This window comes from Apteryx rowi, unplaced genomic scaffold (genome assembly GCF_003343035.1).
Source record: "Apteryx rowi isolate R43461 unplaced genomic scaffold, aptRow1 scaffold_147, whole genome shotgun sequence".
Lineage (NCBI taxonomy): Eukaryota > Metazoa > Chordata > Aves > Apterygiformes > Apterygidae > Apteryx > Apteryx rowi.
The window spans coordinates 5,267-26,767 of record NW_020447719.1 but is presented as its reverse complement, the minus strand read 5'-3'; the positions used below and the strand labels follow the sequence as shown (position 1 = coordinate 26,767).

Below are 21,501 nucleotides of genomic sequence, written 5' to 3'. Positions count from 1 at the left end.
TAAAATGGCGGTGGAGCGCGGGGCGCGAGGCGCGCGGGCCCAACGGCCACCCCGCGGCCCGAGGCGCCCGCGCTTCCCCGCCATTTTACACCCGCCTCGCGCGGCCCGTTGTTAACGGGGACTGGATGTGTCAGGCCACCGAACCAGCCCGTGTTTGGGGGATGGATAAGCAGGCCCTCACAGGGGCCACGGCCTCCTCCTGTGCCCTGAGAGGCGGCCAGGGTCCCCGCCAGAGCTGCTTAGGGCACCTGCGAGAGCTGTCCCCGGGTTGGGACATGTGCCAAGTGCCCACTGAGGCAGCAGCCTGTTTGCAATGAGTGTACAGGCTCATCACTCAACGCTGACAGGGTCAAGATTTCATCAGCACGTGCTGCGCATCATCATGCTGGGACGCATGCTGTTTCCTGTGTTTAGGCAGTAAGAGTGTCCCTAAACTCCACAGTCATGGAGACATCTTAGAACATTGTAACTTTGTGTTAATAAAGCCTCATGAGTGCATTTCCTTCTTTTTGGCAGAAAGAGAAAGATTCGTTGTAGAAGTTAGAGGTCGTTTGGATACATGTATCACATGAGCATCCTATGACATAATACTAGAGTTGCACAGTATTAGTAGCATCTAGTACTTCATTATTGGTGCTGTACTGATGGGAAATAGAGATAAAGCCATTTGCTGTAGGTTACCAGGCAGGCTAGCAGCACAGGTAGGAACAGGACCTGGGTGTGTGATTCCCTGTCGAGTGTTTTCTCCTGGTTTCTGAATAGGACTTCTAGGTGATCTATACCATTTTTGTACACTCTGGTAGAATGGAAAGTGCTCTGAGGCTGGGAAATCTGTGGCGTGTAACTGCTGACAGACTTATCACAGTCTGTATGACTACAGACACTTTATAATTTTTTTGCCATTATATTACATGGTGGTTACGATAACATGAAGCATGTGTCAGAAGAGTGGTGTGTCTTCTTCCTTCACCCTCCCCCCAATATTTCCCAACAACAGACCTAGTTTTTCTTCTTTGTCCTTCTCACTAAGCCAACTAACAAGTACAGAGTTGTTCTTCACTGTTTGGTATCCTCAACTTGTTGAACACACCAGTAACGTCAAATTTCACTCATGTATACATCCGCAGCCCTTTAAACACTTAATTGCTTTCCTAACTTTATGGATGTAACTTTCTCAGAAGTCAAGAAAATCAACATCAAGGTGACATGCAACACAAGTGCATGAAAATAGGTTTGCAGAATCGGGGCTAAAAGAATTGATCAGTAGCACACCCTCATTCTGTAGTGAAGAAGAGTGAGTTCGTTTGCATGCGTTATTGGGAAACTGGCTCTGTTTAAATGTGGGCCTTTAGCAAATCCTCATCTTGCTGGTTATACATTGAGCTCTTTCTTAAGTGTGGATTTTTCTTTTTACTTAATTAGTACAACTTGTTGCTACTATGTAAGTATTACTAAATTAGACTGCATAGATATTTTTATATAATCACCCCCTTTACAGGACTTATCATATAACCTAAAAAGGTGAAACATTGATCTCTAGAGAAAAAACTTGTAAGGCAGAGGAAAACCCTTCCATTTTATCAACTGGATATTAACCCAGTTTTTTCCCTAGCTTCACAGATATTTAAGTATCTATAGCATATTTGGTGCTTTATAATAAACAATTATAATCTAGGCTGCATGGGTTCTCCTTCTGATGATGCACAGTGTCTTACCATTTGATTCTGGTGGTAGTGGTATTGGTGATTTACTGGTTGATTGCTGGGGGGGGAGGGTGTTCAAATCGGAGAAATTACACACACAGATGTGAAATCTCTCTCTCCCAAGTGACTGTACTGCAGCTTCCCACCTCTCTGAAATGTGACAGGGACAAATAGTCTAAAAGAAATTTATGCTGTGCAGAATGTTCTTGATATGGACAAATGTGAACTTCAGGCGTTTTAAACTTGAAATTTCCAGCCTGGGCTCATGTGACAGGTTCAGAACCCATGTGGTACTAAAACTGCTATCCAGCAATCCTTATTTGATTGAAAGATTTTTGAGGCTATGTTTAGTACCCATTTCTAGTATGCAGATCTTCACAGATGAAGGTTTACTTTGCAGAAAATTTTTAAAGGCCTAAACACCTAAGGCCTAAATGCCTTCTCAAAATGTCTGCCACTTGGGAGAGCAGTGACAGTGTAAATGAATTAACAAAATGTAGTGACAAGCACAATGTAGTGTTGACCAGCATATAAATAAGTGCTTACCACTGTGCAGCATGAGGATGGGTTAAAGAATCTAATTACTTTTGAGGAATGGGATTACAGTGAACTTTGCTTAGGGAGTCAGGAGAGAAAGCTGAGAGCAGAGATAAAAAGATGGAATTAATATTCATATAATCTTGAGGCTTCATGAATAATTGAAAATATTTGTAATCATGTTGCTATGACACCCAGTAATAGCTAGAAGTCTTAATTCTGATTTAGCAGGTATGCTGACATATGCAGGAGGAACATGTTATGTAGGTTATTTATAATGTTGTTCTCTCCACACTGTCTGAACTTCACATAATACTGTAGGCAGTTTAGGAACCAAAACCAGAAAGACTTCACCTTCTGCCCTACCCTAGTAACCCTTGTACGAACTTGCCAGCTTCAGCCAAATTTGAAAATACAGCTGGGGAGGCTAAAGATACTGATTCCTTGTGGATTTTATGAAAATAGGCAGACAGAGGAAATAAAAGTTGGTAGTCCCACAGGGGGAAAGGCTCCATGACACCAACACTTATTAGACATGAGAGAATCTTCACAGGGCCATAGCTTCAAGACCAAAGACATTAAAAACCAAGCTCTTTTGTTACACTGCTTGCAGAATTACTTCTTTTTCTTTGTTTCGACCTTCTCCTATTCATCTTTTTTTTTCTTTTATCCTTCTCCTGGAATACTGACCGTTAAAGGGCTGGCATTAGTGGAGGAAAAACACAGGCCAAAAGCTGAATTCAGGCTCAGTGTGTGAATAAAATACCACCCACTTTCTTGAAAGTGCTGGAACTTCTGCTCTGTGAACCTTTGCTCTTCAACTGCTGGATGCAGCAAGAGAGTGGAGTGCAGTTGGCTCAAACAAATGCTGAGGAACATTGTCTTCAGTGTTCCCTTACAAGGGTTGTAGACCGAGAATCTCACTTCAGTCTGGGGCTGCAGCAAGTCTGTCTGGCAAGCTATTGTGTTTTGATAGTTTTCATTGCTCAATAAGTGGCCTGGCACATGCTGGCAAAGTTGCAGTTTTCATGATGCCTCTCTTTCTGCCTCCTTTTAGGAAGAGGTTTTTGCAGTCCACTTGTTCGGAGATGGCAATGAACAAAAACATTTGTTTTCTACTGTCCTATCTACAAAGATTTAGGTCATTCTAGCTTCCTAGAAGGGCTGCTGCAGAGATTCCTGAGTATCCATACGGGTGCCAGAAAAGCCTCTCCAGAATCCTGGCTTTAGACCTTGGCTCTTTGCACTGCTTCTGTACCAAGTGATACCTTCCGTGAGGGGATAGAGTAAAAAATGTCCTTCTTTTACAGCCTTCTAAAACTCCCAAAGGAATCCCAACCTAAGCCTCTAAATCAGAGCTAGAACAAGGCATTTAAGTGCCCAGGGAGCTTTGTCTCTTCAGCTAGCCACGCTCCACTGAGATTCTTGCATCTGGACTGCAGCCTACACAGCTCTGGTCTGCTTATCCTCCACTTGGCATGTCCCTTGGAAGGTTTCCTTGGAGAAGCGCCCCTGGTGACCCAGTGCAGGATGGCTCTGCTCTCCACTTCCATTGGTAGAATAACACTCCAACAGTCCCACTATGGAGTTCAAAATTATTACTAAAATGTGTTTATTCTTCCTTGCCAGATCATATATTTCGAGCAGGGATTTCTTATTTCTTCTTTCTTCAAGAAAGACTGCACATCTAGCAGTACCATTAAAACTACCTAAGAAATTTAAAAGTTTCTTGGTGGTCATGGAGCCAGAAAGGAGAAAAGGAGGGAAGAAAACGTAGATCCAAAAAACTAGATTTCCACAGTGTTATATATATGTGTAGTTTGTCAAAACTTGCAAAGCATTTCAGCCATCCCTTTTCGGTAAAATAAAGGTTTGATGTAAAAAAAAAATTATTCGCTTTCATCCACAGTTTTATAATTAATGAAGTCATGCATCCTCATTTAGACAGCTGCCTTCCCTGACTCAACCTGGCATTTTTCTTTTGCTAGATTGAAAGGTAAAGATGCTATTTGTTTGGCAGTCATTTAGATTGATATTTTTGTTTAAATTAAACTGAATTTTTTTTCATTAGAATCATTGCCTGGAGTTCTGTCTGATGGTCTCTTAGCACTGGCAATTGCCAACCCTTTGCTTCCCTAATATCCTTGAAATGAACCCTGCAGCTCAGGCAGAATGTAAGGAAATTCGAGATTATTTTATGCCTGTATATCAGTATCCCCATGTCTTTCTAGGTGAAGGAGTGGAAGGAAACTTTATCTTGAACCAATGAACAAGGCCTCCCCTGGGGGCTGCACCCACACCTGCTGCCCAGATCTGGGCCTTCAGCCCCTGCCTGAGCTATGGCTTAGGTGTGCCTATGTCCAGCCCTGTTCCTGAGTTGTTGTTTGGATTTCCTGGGTTGATCTTGGGCCTGGCGTGTTACCTTGTCCTGCCAGATGATCCCTGGACTATTAGTCAGACCTGTTGCCGTAACTGCTCTGCTCATCTGCCCCGGTGCTGTGGGACTGTGCCATGTCAGTGAGGTTGCTGCTGGGCTTGCGCTGTGGCCACCGTCAGCTGCCAGGTCTCCCTCCTTCAGGGAGCAGCACTGCTCTTGCTGCTCCCTGCTGCTTCTTGCTCCTTGCTGTTGAATTCAGATGGCCTGAAAATGCAGGTTCATTTTAGAAAAAGCTATCTTTCCTAGCTACAGTTGCTGCTGGTTGGCTTTTATAAAGGGTTACACGTGCACTCAGAGCTAAATTTCAGAGTAAATTTAGGTATAGTGTTTATTAAGGTTGTTGACATCTGCAGGCCCCACTTAAATCAGGGTTCACTCCTACGGCACATCTCCACCAAGGCCTGCCTAAACACTGGTAGGGTGTAGTTTCACGTCAGGCTTACGCCACCTTAAATTTGCATCCCTGCTGAAAGAGGGATCCTGCCCTCTGTCACACACTGCAGCCCACTGATCTCACAGTAAACTATCTGGTCAAAAGGATGAACAGATCCTGCCTGATCGGTGAGCTGATGCAAACCACAAGCAGTCATGCAGCTGTTTAGATCTGGCCCAAGAAAGGGGGCAGGCACCTAGTTCATTGGATTAGCGATAATGTGAAACCACATATTTGGGGTCAAGTTACACCAGACCGCTGAGTCAATCTGTCAAAAGGAGGAGGTCTTATTTCCCCTTCCTATCTCACTCCTTCTACCCTCCTTCCTCATCCATAGCATTTCATCTGCAGTTCAGTCCTGGCGCACGTTAGATTCTGCTGTGCTGATTCAGCTCACTAATTTGGCAGAAGAAAACCATCTAGTGCAGTCTTCTGCTGGAATGGTGAATTGATCTGGCTTACAGTGGGGTCTAGCAAGCACCTGGGACAACATTAGATAATAACAGAAGTGGGAGCAGGAGTGAGATTTCCCCGACCGAGTGCCATGAGTTATTAGATCAGCTTTGGATGCCTCTTCTCGCTCTTGAGAAGTTGCAGGCACCACTGAGCTCCTGCTTTCCTTCCCTGCTCTCTGCCCTGTATTCCTGACCCCTTCCTTGCATTGGTGCTTATCTAAATGTTTTCTTTTTTCCTGGCTGGATGAGCTTTCTGCCCTGCTCACTGAGGGGTCAGAGCTGGCACAAGAAAAGCAGCATGAAATGGAATAAGAAGTTGTTTCCAGCAGCAGTGACCTGTTCCGTTGGCTCAGTCTATCTGGTCCCACTGCATTTAGACCAGGATGAAGAGCAGGATCCTCCTTGCACAAATCTGTAACAGCCACATCACACCACCACTGGGATTATGGTAGTTCCGAGGACAAAATTAAGCCACCCTTTAACCAACAAGGTGGTCTGTAATGTCACTGTAGGAAGAAAATATAAACAAATACTCGCAATTATGTAATTAATATTCCCAGGACAATCTGACACAGCTGCTGACCACCTTCCTATGACAGCTTTTACTGTCATCGAGTTACTCGTTCGAGTGGGTGGATCCAGACCAGCTGAGCCTGTGGCTGACTAATCTTACTTCCTCCTCCTCCTGTCCCCTTTGCAATCTTAGATTTTTAATTGCAGTAAGACTTTACTATTTCGAACCCTAGATTCTGTATTTTACTTAAAAGCATTTTGATATTTTTTATCTAATACCATATAAAGACTTTTCAGCAAGAAGATCAGGAAAAAACAGATATATGTACATATAAGTACAAAATGAATTCTCACAGTAACACCTAGATTTTACATTAAAAATCTTTATCAGTAGATCCCAGAGCATTTTAAAATAAGTACTACCTCCATGTGCAGATAGGAAAACTGAGGCACAGAAGTACAGTGGTCTGCACTTTAATCAGAACAGTCACTCAACAACTTCTGAATGATCTTAACCAGCAATACTGACTGACACTGTACTGGGGCAGGGGGAAACAGTCACATAAGTTTTACCTGCGTAGGACATAAGAATGGGATGCTGTGAGTAGAAGCCTTACCTATAGGAAACTGGAAAATCTTTGGGCTTTGTGTTTTCCTTTTTCATTAAGTGGCTGCTTGAATACCGGCACAATATTGCTTACTTGAACTACAGCAATCACCAGGAAAACAGACTCTTTAGGCTGCATACGACCATTACAGGCCCTTTACTTTTGTCATGTTTTTACAGTTGTAGCTTGAATCCTTCATAATGGTAACCAGACAAAGAGGTTACAATATGCATGAGATCCACTAAAGAATGAAGATGACCTGTTGACACAAGTGCTGGATTTTATTCCAGGTGTTTACATATTGACTTAAAATACAGAAGTCTGTTTGGCTATAGTGTCACTTGAGAAGATCTGAGAATTAATGGCCTAAATAAATTGCAATGTCTCATTAGAAATTTGGAGTCTAAATTCACAGAAGAACTTTGCAGAGATTCAGAAATCTTATTTCAGGAGTAAAGGCTTGTCCATCTCCACTGTTAAGAAACCATCTTTGCAAAAAACAAACCCATCCATTCACAAATAAAGTGTCAATTTTAAATATGATTACATAGTAACTTTTCCACTCCAGATTTTGTAGAAACCAAGGAAAGCAAACACTTATCTCATGGACAATTCTGAAACATTGGTTTCTATGAAAAAATAAATACTTAATATAATAATTTTGCTAATGAATAGCCTGACTTTCCCACGTCCTAAATGTCCTAAACGTGCTATTGCAGCAAAAGAGCCGGAACAACCACGTCCTGATTTTCTATTTCCCACAAGAGGGGGCACTGCTAAAACAAAAACCAGTACAATCCAGATGCCAGCTCTGATTTAAAAACTGGTTCCTCTAAAACAGACATCCAACATGGCCCTGCCCTCATTACTACATAGTGTTTGTTGCTTAACTCTAGATCAACTGTTTTACCCATTAGAATATTTCCTGGAGAGGTTCAGATCTGTGTGTTTGGAGAAGAACGGGTGAGGTTTTTCCTTTAGCAAGAGAGCAATCCAGAAATAAAACCTTTGAGGTTTTCAAAGATGTGAAGTCCCAGCAGCCTAGGACTCGCACAGTTACCACGAGTGCCTTCACAGTGTGCCCATGTTCAGTGGACAGAATGATCTGCTTTCCATTTAGCCAGTACAAAGCGAGCAGTTTCACTCTGTGCTGTCCACAATATGCTGAAGCAAGCAAGGCAGTTGGCAGTTATTAATAACTTCATCTCCAGACATACTTGAGAAGTGTGTAGTCATGCTGCTGAGTGTCCTTAAGCAACTCCTGTCTCCCCACCAGAAAGCTGTAATCTGTCAGAACATGCTTCTAAGAATAGATTCTCAGAACAGTGTGTGTCAAGGAAGGGTAGACCTCATATACTGTCTCCTAAAAAAATCTTTTTATAGAAATCATCTATAAATAGTCTGGAAACTTATCAGGGAATGTGGTTTCGTTTAAAAAAAAAATGCAAGTATCTTTAATTGCAACCTTTCAGAACCACAATTTAGATTACAAGATTTGCTTTTGCTGTCACAATGATCTTTTAAAAGGACACATTTCCAGGATGAAATCATCACTCAAAGCCCACAGGTTACCTCTAATTTAAAACTAATTAGGTAATGAGGATATAAAATCAGGGAATCTGAAAATCTAGTGAAGGCTGTTTGTGAATCAAAATTCCAGGGGGCTGACAAGTATTCCCAGTATAGACTGAGTCTACATGAGGGACAAAAGGTAACTAACAATTTGTAATAAACCTTTTAAGTGGTAGTCCACTGTAGTAATGTGAAAGACAGGACTACAGATGTGACAGCCCGAGGTAACAGATAGGCATAATCCTCCTTTTGGCTTCCCTCCCATGTGGAATCAGACGTTCCCTCCAGAGAACCATGTAGCATTTGTTATATGGCAAAAGTACACTGATTGAAAACAAACAGTACAGACTGGCATGTGGTGTAATATGTATCAAAACCCATGAAACTCCAAATGAGGATCTTTAGCTGTTCTTTACAATCTTGCTGATGAATCAGCTTCGTAGGTGTTATCAGCTGAATACCACCAGCCTACAAAATCCTTCTGTTAGAAGACCTGTTGATTGCATTCATCAGTTACATTCATGCCTAGAAACTGTCTTTTTCAAACTTGCGTCTGAGGAAAGAGAACACATATGTGTCAGTATGTGTGTGAGTGTATGCGGTCCTCAGAAAATACATATGGCATGTAAGGGTAAAAATTATCTTGGTAAAAGCGAATAAATTGATGTAGGAAACAGTAACATAGGAGCACTATACGAGGTTTATATTGCAATGATTATATTAAGGCCTAGTATTTTTCATGGATGGGGGCATTTTCTACGGAATTAATGAAACTGTTTTAAAAATACATTTTTTTAAGTAAGTGCTGCTCAATACAGAGAAGATAAGTCAAAGCATGTCTTACACTGGAAAGAGAGGTTGGTGAGATTTGCAATGATCTCCAGCTGAGAAGGGAGTTAACTTCAGGGTCTCCGATTGGTCCCAAAAGGATTTTTGCCTGATGTACTGGTTTCAAAACTTCACACACCAAGAAGACATGTTACAGCATTCTTTGCTAAGGGTAAACAGATCTTCCTAAGGTCCATTCACATACAGCTGTATCACATCATTGCAGCCCATGAGAAAGGCAAAAACGACTTCTTAGCTAAAGTGAGGCTGATGTTTACTAACATGGGGCAGTCTGCTAGTCAACTGAAGGCGGCAGGAAGTGACAGTTTTGTTGCGTGTGGCAGTCTAGCATCAGTAAAGTGCGGTGGAGCATTCCTAAATTATAGGTGGAGTCAGTCAGCTTTGGCTGTATACCATGCAGGCAGCACCCCAAATGCAGAGAGGATCCTGACAAGTAGCTCCCCCCATTGTCACAGTCTTCTCTTGTTCATAAACTCAGCAAGATTCAGTTTAAACTAGATTATCTTCCATATGCCCGTGGAAAAGGTGTTCCAGAGCTTCACTCCTTAAATGCAGTTTCACTCCTTCCTTTTAATTTCCAGGCTACTTTTATTTCAGACAGTTTATAATCATTTATCCTTGTCAACACTGTGCTTGAGCTTAAAATCCTCAACATGCTTTCTTTGTTAATCAGTATAACCACTATCTTGCTTGTATTCAGCTTCAAAAGGCTGTTCTTCATCCAAGAGCTGACCTCATCCTAATAGAATGATTTTCTTGTGGGAATAATGAGCTGGTACACACAAAAAGATGTATAGAGCAGTGTTGCTCCCATTTGGTACTTGAGCCCACATCAGGTGACTCTGTGGCTGCACTCAGAAACTTGATGGAGAGAACTGATTTCTACAGTTGTGGGGGAGCCTTAGAGCAGATATGCAGTTTCCCATCTTGGTTGCATCTCTCCCAGTAGTACCTAAAACATTTTGGCACATCTCTGCCACCTCTCTTATGACCTACCGAATCTAATATTCCAAGAAGACCCCAAATGGGCATCTTCCATCTTCCACTGTCAGGGAAAATATCCAAAAAGAAATCTTTGCCACTGCTACTGGGAACAAACAACTCTTGCCTGATGATTTCTAGCTACAATTCTGCTGGACTTGTGTAATTTAGCAGTATAACTACTTATTCTGCAGCTACAGAACACATTTAGACATTGCTGAAATTGTGCAGCTTTCATCAACAACTGCATGAAATTGCTATACCACGGCCAAAGACCAGAGAAGATGCAACGGCTTGAAGATGCCTGGAAGCGGTTGCAACCTTCTCAGGAGGGATTATCTGCATGAGCCTCCAAACGAGCGATTCTGTTATCAGAATTGAGGCACCAGGGGCTGATGTGACTTACAAACATGGAGATGCTTCACGGGCACGTGAAAACGTACCGTTCTGGAGCCATTTCAGGTACTAGAGCAGCATGTCAGATAATCGATTTTTGCCTCTACTCCTTGTCTTTTATCACTGTTACGCAAATCTAACGCGGCCTTTGAAATGCTTTGTGCCTTGGTCCCCACACGAATTGCAGTAACCACCGTGTAATTTAACTTCACCTCGGGGGTTTGTTCCCGGGTGGGGGGCTCCGCCCGCCGGCCTCGGGGGACTACAACTCCCGGCGTGCCGCGGGGCGAGCCACCGGAACCGGAAGTCCTTCAGTCCCGCTTCCGGCGCGCCGCGCGGGCTGCTGTGGGGCCGCGGTGCCGTTGGGGCAGGTAACGGCTGCGCTCGCGGCGGTAGCGGGGCTGCGGGGGGGTCGGTGGAGGGAACTGTCGCCCTCTCCGCCAGGAAAACGCTCGCCATCACGGGAGGGGCTCCGGCAGGCCAAACCGGCGCCGAGGCGGGCACGAGGGCGGGGCTTCTTCGGCTTAGGGTCGTGCTGTGCAAGCCTTTTTCATTATATACTTATTTGTTTTTTGTTAATCCCTAAGCGTGCCTGGCTGATGCAGTGAAATCACAAACTAGATTTCGAAACGAGCCAAGAGGAAGAGAATTTATGTGCTGAATGGATTAAATCACTTAACTTATGCTGTGTTTCCCTTTATGTACTTTTTTCAATCTACAAATGACTTTTTAGAGCAGGCTCACTTTTGCCCATTTTGATGGATTAACAACTGATTTTCTCTAAGTCGAAAATCTTCTGTAATCCTACAAATATCAGGTTTAGTGTTCCTGCTTATTGCTGACACACCTTTTGCGGGTTTTCTGCATTACAAAGTAATGTTGTGCTGCTGCCTTAACTAACGTGATTAATAGCCAGGGATGAGAATCTGAATTTAAATGGCAAGTGGTCCCTGAGGCGAGTCTTAGCCAGTGCTTGAAGCCTGCCATTTGGCAAGATGGTCCAGATCCATGTTGTGTTCTTGACACCGTATTTATTAATGTGATTTCAAAGGCAAGTAATGAGCAGCTTTACAGATGCTGTGCAAGCCAGTGTTGTGTAATTCCAGTCAGGCCTCTCATGGGTAAAGAAAATGATGAATTTGTAGAAAATTTGTAAAATACCCATTTCTGGCTATGTCATTAAGTGTTAAAAGTTAAGTAGTTTTAAATTTTTTTTTTTAGGTATAGGTCTTAATTAAACTGTCTCCAGTTCTGATTTTGTAAGCATCTTAAATTAAAAGTTACTTTTAGAACTTTTTTTATAGACAGTGAAAACTAGGGGTTTTCACATGATTTTCTGCTTCTGTGAAACTTGGTGTAATATTTAAGGTATTTTAAATGATATTTCACAGCTGTTATGCATATTGCTTTTGACACTATGTGGTGGAACCAGCTTTATCTAGATAGTTTGTAAACTGTTACAAACTCGTTTACATTCATGGATTGTCCATAACATGCATATCAAATTTTTATCTCCTGACCTAGATTTGCAGGGCTAATTGGCAATTCTGATCTGCTGTTGGAATCAGGTTAGACAAGGGTTATTTATGAATACTCTACATTGGGTGATAATGTTTACCTCATGAATAAGACAGTCATGTTCCAGCAATAATTCAGTGTAGTTTGTAGAAGAAAGGATGAAAAATTTGGGTTGCTAAGTAACAGAAGAAAAACTGTTCTGTGAGAAGACCCGAGCTTGGAAATCTGGAAGCTTTTTAAGTTAATAATGCATCTTCAAAGAGTGTCTCTCACTAAATAAAATCGTATACCCTATTTGACTGTTCAGGAGACAGATGCCAGTATCTTAAATCATAAGGACTTCTAAACAATTGCCAAACAATGAGTAATATGCTGCACAAGTTTTATTTGGTTTCTTAAGTCTATTAAATTGACAGTCTTTTTTTATCCTGAACAGTTACAAAACCTGTTTCTTTCAGACGGGTATTCTGCAGAAAAAAAGGATACAGTCTCCATTTTGGTTCCGTTTTGCCCAGGACTGATTTCCTGTCTGGTCTCAGCATGGCAAAGGCGTCGCATAGAACTGTGTGGTCCGGTATTCTTTGGATGCGTTCATTGGCAGCCTGTAAACAGGCCCCAGTACAGAGTAAGTAGTGATGATATTGTATAAGAGTACTATATTAAAACTCTTTTTTTCCAGAGGCTCTTCTCTATACTAAATCCAGAATAGTGTCTAAAGCAACAGAAGCACGAAAATGCATTTTCACTTGAACTGGATCAAGTCTGATGCTCAATGTTCTCTATTAATAATTAAAGGTGTTTTGATTTGGTTGTTCTTAAAGTTTTCGGTGTCCACATATAACACTTCTCTAATTTATTAATTAAGTTTTAAATAATACCCCTTCTACCAGTAGTAAAATACCCTCTTTTAAGATTTAAATTTGATTTTTTCAGACTTACAAACAGTGCTGAGAAAAGTCTACAGTAAAATCTCATTATTTTAAATAGAGAACAAGTAAAAATGGGCAATGTTCGTTCTTAGATTTTGTCTGTATTTTAGATGCTCAATAGAAAGATGTAGGGGAGATAAAGTAGTAGAAAAGAGGGGAATAGGGGAAATATAATAAACATATTAAATTCTAAAATTTGGTAGGCAAGGAGAGGAAAATATGAACTATTTGTAGTAATACCATACTAGATCTCAACTTTGTCCTGTATTTCTTAAATGTGATATACTTCTGTGGTATAACAAATATACACCAGTGTTTTCTGAGCATGGTTATGAAATATGATAGGTATGGACTCTCTACTTTTAGTGGTGACAAGTCTTTTTACAGGTAAAAAGAGTGACTTCAAGTTGAGACACCTATTAATGTAGCTTAATGTATCTAAATTAGGTAGGAAATATTGAAAATGCAAAATACCAGATTTGTGAAATAAAATGTTATATTCACGAGACTCAGAACTGGTATGTGAACATAGAAATAAAGTTATAATGAAGATGCTTAAGAAGCTTACATTTATAGAAGAAAAACCTGCTCTCAGTTTATAGAGTGTCATGATCGTAGAAGATAGCCACACAGAGACGAGTATATTATAGTTACTAGCAGGGTTTTTCATACCTGCATGTGTTATATAAGTTTATAGAATATAGAAGTGGTAACTGCCAAATGCTAGGTTTTGAAATAAAACAATTCCTGGTAATTATTAAGAATGTCTTCATTTGGAAGAGCTGTAGTGCGATAGTGCTAATAGAAATTTAAACATTACTCTGAAAATATTTCTAAGAGAAAATGGTTCACATGAAACTTTTGGTTCTTCCATTCTTCCCAATTTTACCATGATGAATACCTCTGCTCCCCCCCCCCCCCCAGTGACTTGCCAAAAAGAATCTTATTTGTATTAAAACACAGCAGCAAAAAAGTTGAAACTGCTTTATGATCTAGCATGTTTTGGGCCTTCTATTTCCAAAAAAAGATTTGTTTCATGTGAACATTAGTCAGTTCTTAAAGCACAGTGGTAGAAGAAGCTACACTAGACTCAGGAACTTAAATGTGGATTCCTACCAGCTTCTGGCAATAAAGGAAGAGGTTCAACAGTAAAATTCAAGTGTAGAGGCCCTGTAGGCTCATCTTAGGCCTTCATATGTACAGGTTGTGGAGAGTTAGATGCCCATGTTTCCATAAAAGGGAGTATTACTAAGGTGTATACTACACCTTATGTACTTGCAGTAAAAAAATGGGACTAGGATCATGGGAAAATTCAGTTGGAAGGGACCTCAGGAGGTCTGCAGTCCAACCTTCAGCTCCAAGCAGGGTCAGCTATGCAATTGCACCAGGTTGCTCAGGGCTTTGGACAGTTAGATCTTGAAAATCTCCAAGGGTGGAGACTGCTGAACCTCTCTGGGCACCTGTTCCACTGCTAGACTGTCCCCTTGGTGGGGAAAAAGCTTCTCCTTATATTCAGTTGTAACCTCTCGTGTTTCAGCCTATGCCCGTTGTTTCTCATTGTCCCACCATGCACTGCTGTGAAGAGCCTGGCTCCCTCTCCTCAGTAGCCTCCCCGTAGGCACTAGGAGGCTGCTGTTAGGTCCCCCTGAAGCTATCTCTGCTCCAGGCTGAATCAGCCCCAGTCCCTCAGCCTCTCAGGGCTCACAAGCAGGTGCCTCAGCCCCCAGCTGACTTGGTGGCCCTTCGCTGAACTCACCCCAGTTTCACAGAATCACAGAATGGTTGAGGTTGGAAGGGACCTCAGATCATCTAGTCCATGCTGTGCTCAAGCAGGGTCACCTAGAGCACATTGTACAGGATCACGTCCAGGTGGGTTTTGAATGGATGTCTTTCCTGTACTGGAGGTGCGCAAAGCTGTGTCTAGATGTGGTCTCACAAGTGCTGAGTAGAGGGGGAGAATCACTTCCCTCAGTCTACTCAATGTCCTTCTGTTAGTGCAGCCCACAATGCTGTTGGCCTTCTTTACTACTTGTAATTCTTGTGGCTACTTTCACTGGAGCAATAGGAGCCGGGGAAGGGGGTAAAGTTCTCTAGTGTTTACATCAGCTGAGACATTTTAGTTTTGTATAGTGTATATATAGCAGTCTCCAGTAAAATACAAAAAAATGCTGTGAGAATGCTTTTACTATGAATTAAGAAAACTACCAGTTTAGATAAACCTTCTCTGTAAGCTCATATGGTAGTTTTCTGTGTCCGTGTAAAGAATATACTCTAGTTAAACCTCCAAGTATTTTGTTTATACTGTGATATCCCCCCCACACTCCCGTTAAGAAAACAGTACAAGGGGAAGTTAATTCTAGGGTGTAGCTAACTAGATACTGTATTCATCACTGCACTAGAAATCAGGATAGTAAAGTGAGCTTCTATTTAGACGGATTATATACATATATATACACATATATCTAAAACTGATTATGATTATAATCCCTGATTAGGACTTTGGTTCTTAGAACAGAATGAAAATGTAAACTTGAGATTCTTAAATCTGGCACAGATTTGCTTGTTTTACATTAGTGTTCTTTACTTGTTTTTGCAGATGGAGCTGTAAGTCATTCTTGCCATAAATCTACTTACTCAGTTCTTCCTGATGACTACAACTGGTATGTACATAAATCTGCTCTGATGTATGGCCTTTCATATGGCAATTATTCTACAGCTATTTGCTCTGTCATGAAGTTCTCATACAGTGATATAAAATACCTCTTCTGTCAGGTTGAGATACATATTATAACCTTAACAAAAGTATTGTTTCTGATCATGATTGTGAAGTTAATATTTCAAAAATGAACATAATGAAATGCAGGGTTCACATTCTGAATGTGGTGATGACCATAGTACCACTACAGTTTTCTTTGAGAAAGAGCAAAAATAATTAAGAGTCGTCATTTTCACGGATGCTAGTTGTTTGGAAAACATCCAGGTACTTTCATGCTGCTGCATGGAAAACTTGAGTAGAAACTCGCAAAAGGAGTGATGCACTTCACTCGTAAGAGAGAAGCAGCACTATGTTTATTGCAGTAAGACAGTGACTTAACAAAGTTCAATCGTAAATAAGAACGATTTAATGAGGTTTGATTGGCAAGGTTCACTCAGTTATTTACTGCACGAAGGACAGGGTCAGATGCGTGTGCAACGGAGACCCTCCTGTTGAGTCACGAGGTTCAGACTGGACCCCCTTGCTTTCTAAACTCCTTTGGAGAAGAGCCTAGGTGCGGCTGGATCCAGTCCTAGTCCCAGACTTGGTCAACGGTTTATGTCTAAGGAATTATGTGCGCAATTAGTCAGAGAGATAACTCAGCAAAGTTTCGTGAAGTTCGCAAAAGTTCAGCATGCTATTAATCGCTTACTGAGGATCTGCCACGGGTAAGGAACCTCTCAACCTCAAGGAGTAACCTCGAGAGCCGTCCCTGCTCAAGGGGAGGTGCTGCAGTGCAGCCCGCTGCCGTGCAGGAGAGCTCAATGGGCTCTGGGCTGCCCCCTATTTATGGGGGGGAGATGATTGACTCATAGTCATATTCGCATGCTAGATGGGCCTTAGTTGGCACATGCTCAACCAGCCCCTACATACATGCTGTTTACAGGGAGGTCAGGTTGAGGGGGAGAGAGCACATCAGTGGGGGGGGAAGGAGCACACCGTCACAGAAACTGGAAAAGACAATACAAACATAGCGAGGAACACAGCATTAGTGCTATAGAAGCTATGGGGAAGCTAATGTGTCATAGAAGTTAATAGGGAAGGAAGATGAGAAAAGAGCCATACTCCCTCAAGGAACCTCTCAGCAGAATTTTGTTTTTCATGCTCATCATCTATGAAATATAAAAAATGGAACCCCAAATGTTCATTATCCTTGTCTGTTACAGTTCTGTATCTAATTATTCAGAGTCTTGCAGACTTTTTTCCAAACCATATTTCCAGATATCTTCAATGCTTTCTGTTAAGCCTTTCTTCCTTTCCATCCAGAAAGAAACATGAAAATATCTGGAAAACAACATAAGGAAGTTCAGATCATACATTTGTGCCCCTCTCCGCTCCCTCTTTTTTAATATGGGTTTATTTTATATAAGATTCTTGAAGTCTTAAATGCAGGGCCAAATCTGTTTTCCTTTGGGACTTGGGCTGCTCAGTCACTCAACATTTCTGAAAATTGTATGGTGTATATTGATGAATGTAAATTTTTATTTTTATAGCAAAGTGGAACTTGCAGTGACGTCAGATTTGAAGACAATCGTCTGCTACCACCCGTCACTTGAGATTCCGTATGAGCATACAAAAGTACGTCCAAACTTACAGAATTATACTTCCTACTCATGTGAAAGTATAAGCAGTTCTTAGTTTTGAGTCTTTTGGGCATCTTTTTTTTTTTTTTGAAATACTGAGATACTTTTTATTATGTCACCAGCATATATGTGAAGTTAAGTGAATGATGAATACAGTTGTTGTCATGAGGAAGAGTTTATTTTTAGTTGAAGTAAGGGAGACTTGGGTTAAGAAATGCTCAGATACCACAACGTACATTAACTCAGATAGAATAAACTGAGGCACTCAAATACTTGTGTACTACAGAAAAAACTAATAATTGTCTAAGAGCATGTTTTTCAAAGGGGTTAGGTGCTATGGGCAGTGTCTGAGGTGCATTATAGTTTGCTCAACCTACTGTGTACAGATGCAGCAGCCTCGAGAAAAGGATATACAGAAGTGCTGCTGCTTTCAGCTCTGACAATTTTAAATTCCATTTAGCACTTGGGGATCATAAGCTCCACTAAAAACTTTACATTTTTAAATTTACTGAGATTTTGTCCATCAGTAGTAGTCTCTGTGTGTTCCTGACGCTTCAGCTTGAAGAAAGTAAGTCTGGATACACTTCTGTAGTGAGTTTCACTTCCCAGCTCTCATGTGCTAGTAATATACTGCAGTGGTCGCTGTGCTGCTGAAATACGCAATATGAAAATTCTCAATTGAAAACATAAAATATTTTAGCACTCTTTCCCTATAAGCTACGTACTGGGGTGTGGGTATGTGTGCGTATATATCAGTTACGTGTCTTTAAGAAAATGGGGTGTAAAAGACAAGGAAAAATATTTGTAATGGTGCCAGTAGTAAAGTTACAAGTTGAGAACAAATGTCTTATTGTCAGCTAATATGCAATTTGGAAGTGACATTCTTCTCCAAGATACAAATCATGTAAAAGCCTTTTTATCAATGTGAGTAAATGATGATAACATGAATAAATTATGAATAGGAATAATATTAGTAGAATCAGAGCTCGAGATTCAGCTAGTGAATTGTAAGCATGAGAGAACAGTAATAGTGATGACTGAAATGCTGATTTAGGGGTAGGATAATTATCAGCTTTAGGTACTGGAGTAATTAGATGTTTCTAGAACTGTGCTGTATGGTGGCAGTGTGGGTTTTTTTTTTTTTCTTTTTTTGTTGGAGTGAAGGTAGACAGCCTTTACACTTGCAAATATTCTTCCAAAACCAAAGGAATACAGCTCTTAAGAGTAGATAGTAATGTTAGTTACCAATATGGCTTGACTTCTTACTCCTCTTAAAAAAAGGAGGAGGTGGGGGGAAGGAAATATATTCACTATTATTTTTGTAGCCCATACCACGGCCAGATCCAGTGAATAATAAAGAAGAAACCCATGATCAAGTATTGAAATCCAGATTGGATGAAAAGGAGCTACAGAACAAGAAAGGTCCTACAATTGAAGAGCTCAGCAAAATGTTTCACACAACAAAACATCGCTGGTACCCAGTGGGACAGTAAGTATTTTCTTTTCAGAGTTTGTCCTTTTGGAGATAAAAGACAATACAAGAGCAATTTAACTGGACTGGATTCAACCCAGGATAATTCATTATGTGAACCAAGATATTAGCACATGGGCTACTACATAAAAATCTAAATGTAGCGTTATGTAAATGGAAGACTATCGTTCGTACGAATTTTAAGTTGCAAAGGCTATCAGAGGTGGTTTTTTTTTTTTTTTTTTTTTAAAATATATCACTAAGTAGCAATTTTCTCATTTCATCTTGTTAACTGCTGGATCAGGTTTTTTTTTTAAATACTGCATAGGTGAAATCAGCATAAGAGAATCATATGTAAAATACCCTTGATGGACAAAACCAATTACAGCTTGAAAAAGTACACTGTCCCTTAATTTTCAGAAAAATTTAATGGGATGCATTTCAGACGATTGCAGTGTGCATGGGGCTTGGAGGTTTTGTTTGTTTTGTTTGTTTTCATTTGCTATGGTGAAAAGTGTACCTTGGTGTATCTTGTATTCAGAAAGCCGGTAAGAGGAGAGAAGCAAACATGCCTGACTGAGTTTAAGCTTGAAGAGGAACTATCTAGATTCAGATATACAACTGGAAAAAAAGGGCATTTTAGTTTGTGTTGCTCCTTCCCAGTCTGTTATTACACCTGATGGCAACTGCTAATATTATAGCTATCGAGAGTTGATACAGGGGGAATTTTTGTGTCTATGGAAAACTTTAATTATCCTATTTTGGGAGTAGATAGAAGGAATGAAGTGGTGGAACTCTTTATGGCTGAAGGGTAGCTGTCACCTCATGAGCATCAGACTATCTTCCTTGTATTAGGGTGGGCAATCATAGGAAGGTAAAGGTATGATTTATTTTTGTTGGGAAGAAATTTTTTATTTTGCATGAAAATATTATACTATTTAAAGTACAGTCTGACATAACTCCCTTTAAAGCCTTTCTTCTGCAGCAATCACTTTAACAAGGGAAAAGCTGATCATAGTAGAATTAACTTCATGCAAAGGATTAAGAATAAACAGCAACCTTTGTACCTATTCAACTGTAGAACTGATTGGATTATTGTGTTCTTTTAGCAGATGTAGCAATAGAAATGAGTACTGTTATGTAACTTCATGAACAACAGAGAAGCCATCTAATGAACAGTGACGGGCTGTGTTTGTGTATCTTGTATTTTGCTTATTTGTATAACCTCTATAATACTGTCTGGGAAGAAAACTTAGGAAAATCAAAAACTTTCCAAAGTTTGTGCTCACTGCAGCTGTTTTTTCTTTTAGGTATCACAGAAGACGCAAGAATCTTAATCCTCCTAAAGACAGATAATAAAGATAACTTCTTGTTCATCAGCACTTTGTTATTAATCTTTATTGGAAATAAAAAAAATCCAGAAAGTGTGATTTGTTTAATGAACTCTACATGAATGTTTTAAGTAAAATATGCTTATCTAAATAAACTTGATTCCAATTTCTTTTTCTACTTCAACTAGTTAACACTAGAAAAACAGCAGAACTGCACAAATAAGGATTCAGTGAGAATATTGTACATGCTGGGTCAGTGAATAAACTAGTCTTTGGAACGGATGTAGCAGGTGATACAGTGTTCTGATTAAACTGGGTCAGAGGCTTATCAGTAGTAAAGTTGAATGCATAAAAGTAGTATGCAGCCAGCATGTGTTAACTATAAACTTTGCCTAGAAGTTGAGTACCAAATAAAGTCTCTACTCCTGGTCACTGTTAACCGTAAAAATAGGTATTCTTTATATTATTACTAAATATCCTATTTTCCTTGAATGATTTAATCATGTAAAAGTGCTGTTATACGCATTCAAAAAGACAGCCTTTAAATACTTGTGGAAAATTGTACATAAAGCTAATGTAAGTATTCTTTTTTTTTAATGCATTTTTAAATCCTAATGACAGTTAGTTAATAATGGGTTATCATGACAGCACAAAATAGTTGGGCTTCCTCTTTATGTTAAGCTTTTAAGATATCTGATTACATGTTTAATCCTACATTAGCCCAGTCACTGGCTCCATATTATATGATATCTTTAGCTTACATGATAACCAGCATTCTGTCATCAAGAAGTGTCTGCTGTGTCTGTGAAATGGATGGCTGCTTAGTGTGTCATTCTAGTTGAAAGAAAAAAGTAATTCTTTCTCAACCTGGAATATCACTTTTTAAATAGTTTCTAAGAATGAATGGTAAAGCAAATTTTAGTACTTGCATCAATTCATGCTGCACAGTACTGACATTAGTGCCTAACTGGAAAGTTTATGGCTCAATTTTGAAGTGTTTTGGTATGCTCCACTGTATAAAATTGAGTGTCCCCACAAATAACAGTCCTAGGAGATGTTATTAACATGATGTTAATTCTAGTTAATCTAATTAGATTCTTTTTTTAATGTATTTTTTCTACACCTTAATATCTTACAAAAAGCAAATTAAACTAATGCTGTCTTAGAAAATTTTTACCAAGATGAATGTCACTCAGAGTATATTTGTAGTAATGTCCATTTTTCAGCTACTATTTGATGGTGACATTGGCTGGTGAGGTACCTCGTGGGTACCTGTTCCCCTGGTGTAAACTGCACTGCCATGTTAGAAATGGCCATCTGCTTTCCCAACTGATATCATTTCCCTTGCTGGTATTCCCCAAATATATTGTGCATCTTTTATCTGAAATGCTATGATGACAATTACAGAAAACCCTAAAAGTGATTGGTTT

The 21,501-nt window shown here is 40.2% G+C and overlaps 1 protein-coding gene across 2 annotated transcripts; it reads left to right on the top strand.

The window, feature by feature from the left end:
* Nucleotides 1-10,762: 10,762 nt before the first annotated feature.
* On the top strand, nucleotides 10,763-20,226 carry MRPL42 (mitochondrial ribosomal protein L42). Of its 2 annotated transcripts, none has more exons than XM_026058447.1 (6): nucleotides 10,763-10,855; nucleotides 12,461-12,627; nucleotides 15,528-15,591; nucleotides 17,180-17,264; nucleotides 18,595-18,758; nucleotides 20,051-20,226. In XM_026058447.1, exons 2-6 carry the CDS (start codon nucleotides 12,543-12,545, stop codon nucleotides 20,094-20,096), a joined length of 444 nt encoding a protein of 147 aa, XP_025914232.1. In that variant the 5' UTR covers nucleotides 10,763-10,855; nucleotides 12,461-12,542; the 3' UTR covers nucleotides 20,097-20,226. The 2 variants fall into 2 exon arrangements, with proteins under 2 accessions (XP_025914232.1, XP_025914233.1); XM_026058448.1 differs by having other exon boundaries at nucleotides 12,439-12,627.
* Nucleotides 20,227-21,501: the final 1,275 nt, after the last annotated feature.

Coding starts and splice junctions, on each gene's coding strand:
- MRPL42 (XM_026058447.1), top strand. CDS start 12,543: ATGGCAAAGGCGTCGCATAGAACTGTGTGGTCCGGTATTCTTTGGATG. Junction 12,628..15,527: donor TAAACAGGCCCCAGTACAGA/GTAAGTAGTGAT, acceptor TTGTTTTTGCAG/ATGGAGCTGTAAGTCATTCT. Junction 17,265..18,594: donor TTCCGTATGAGCATACAAAA/GTACGTCCAAAC, acceptor TTATTTTTGTAG/CCCATACCACGGCCAGATCC.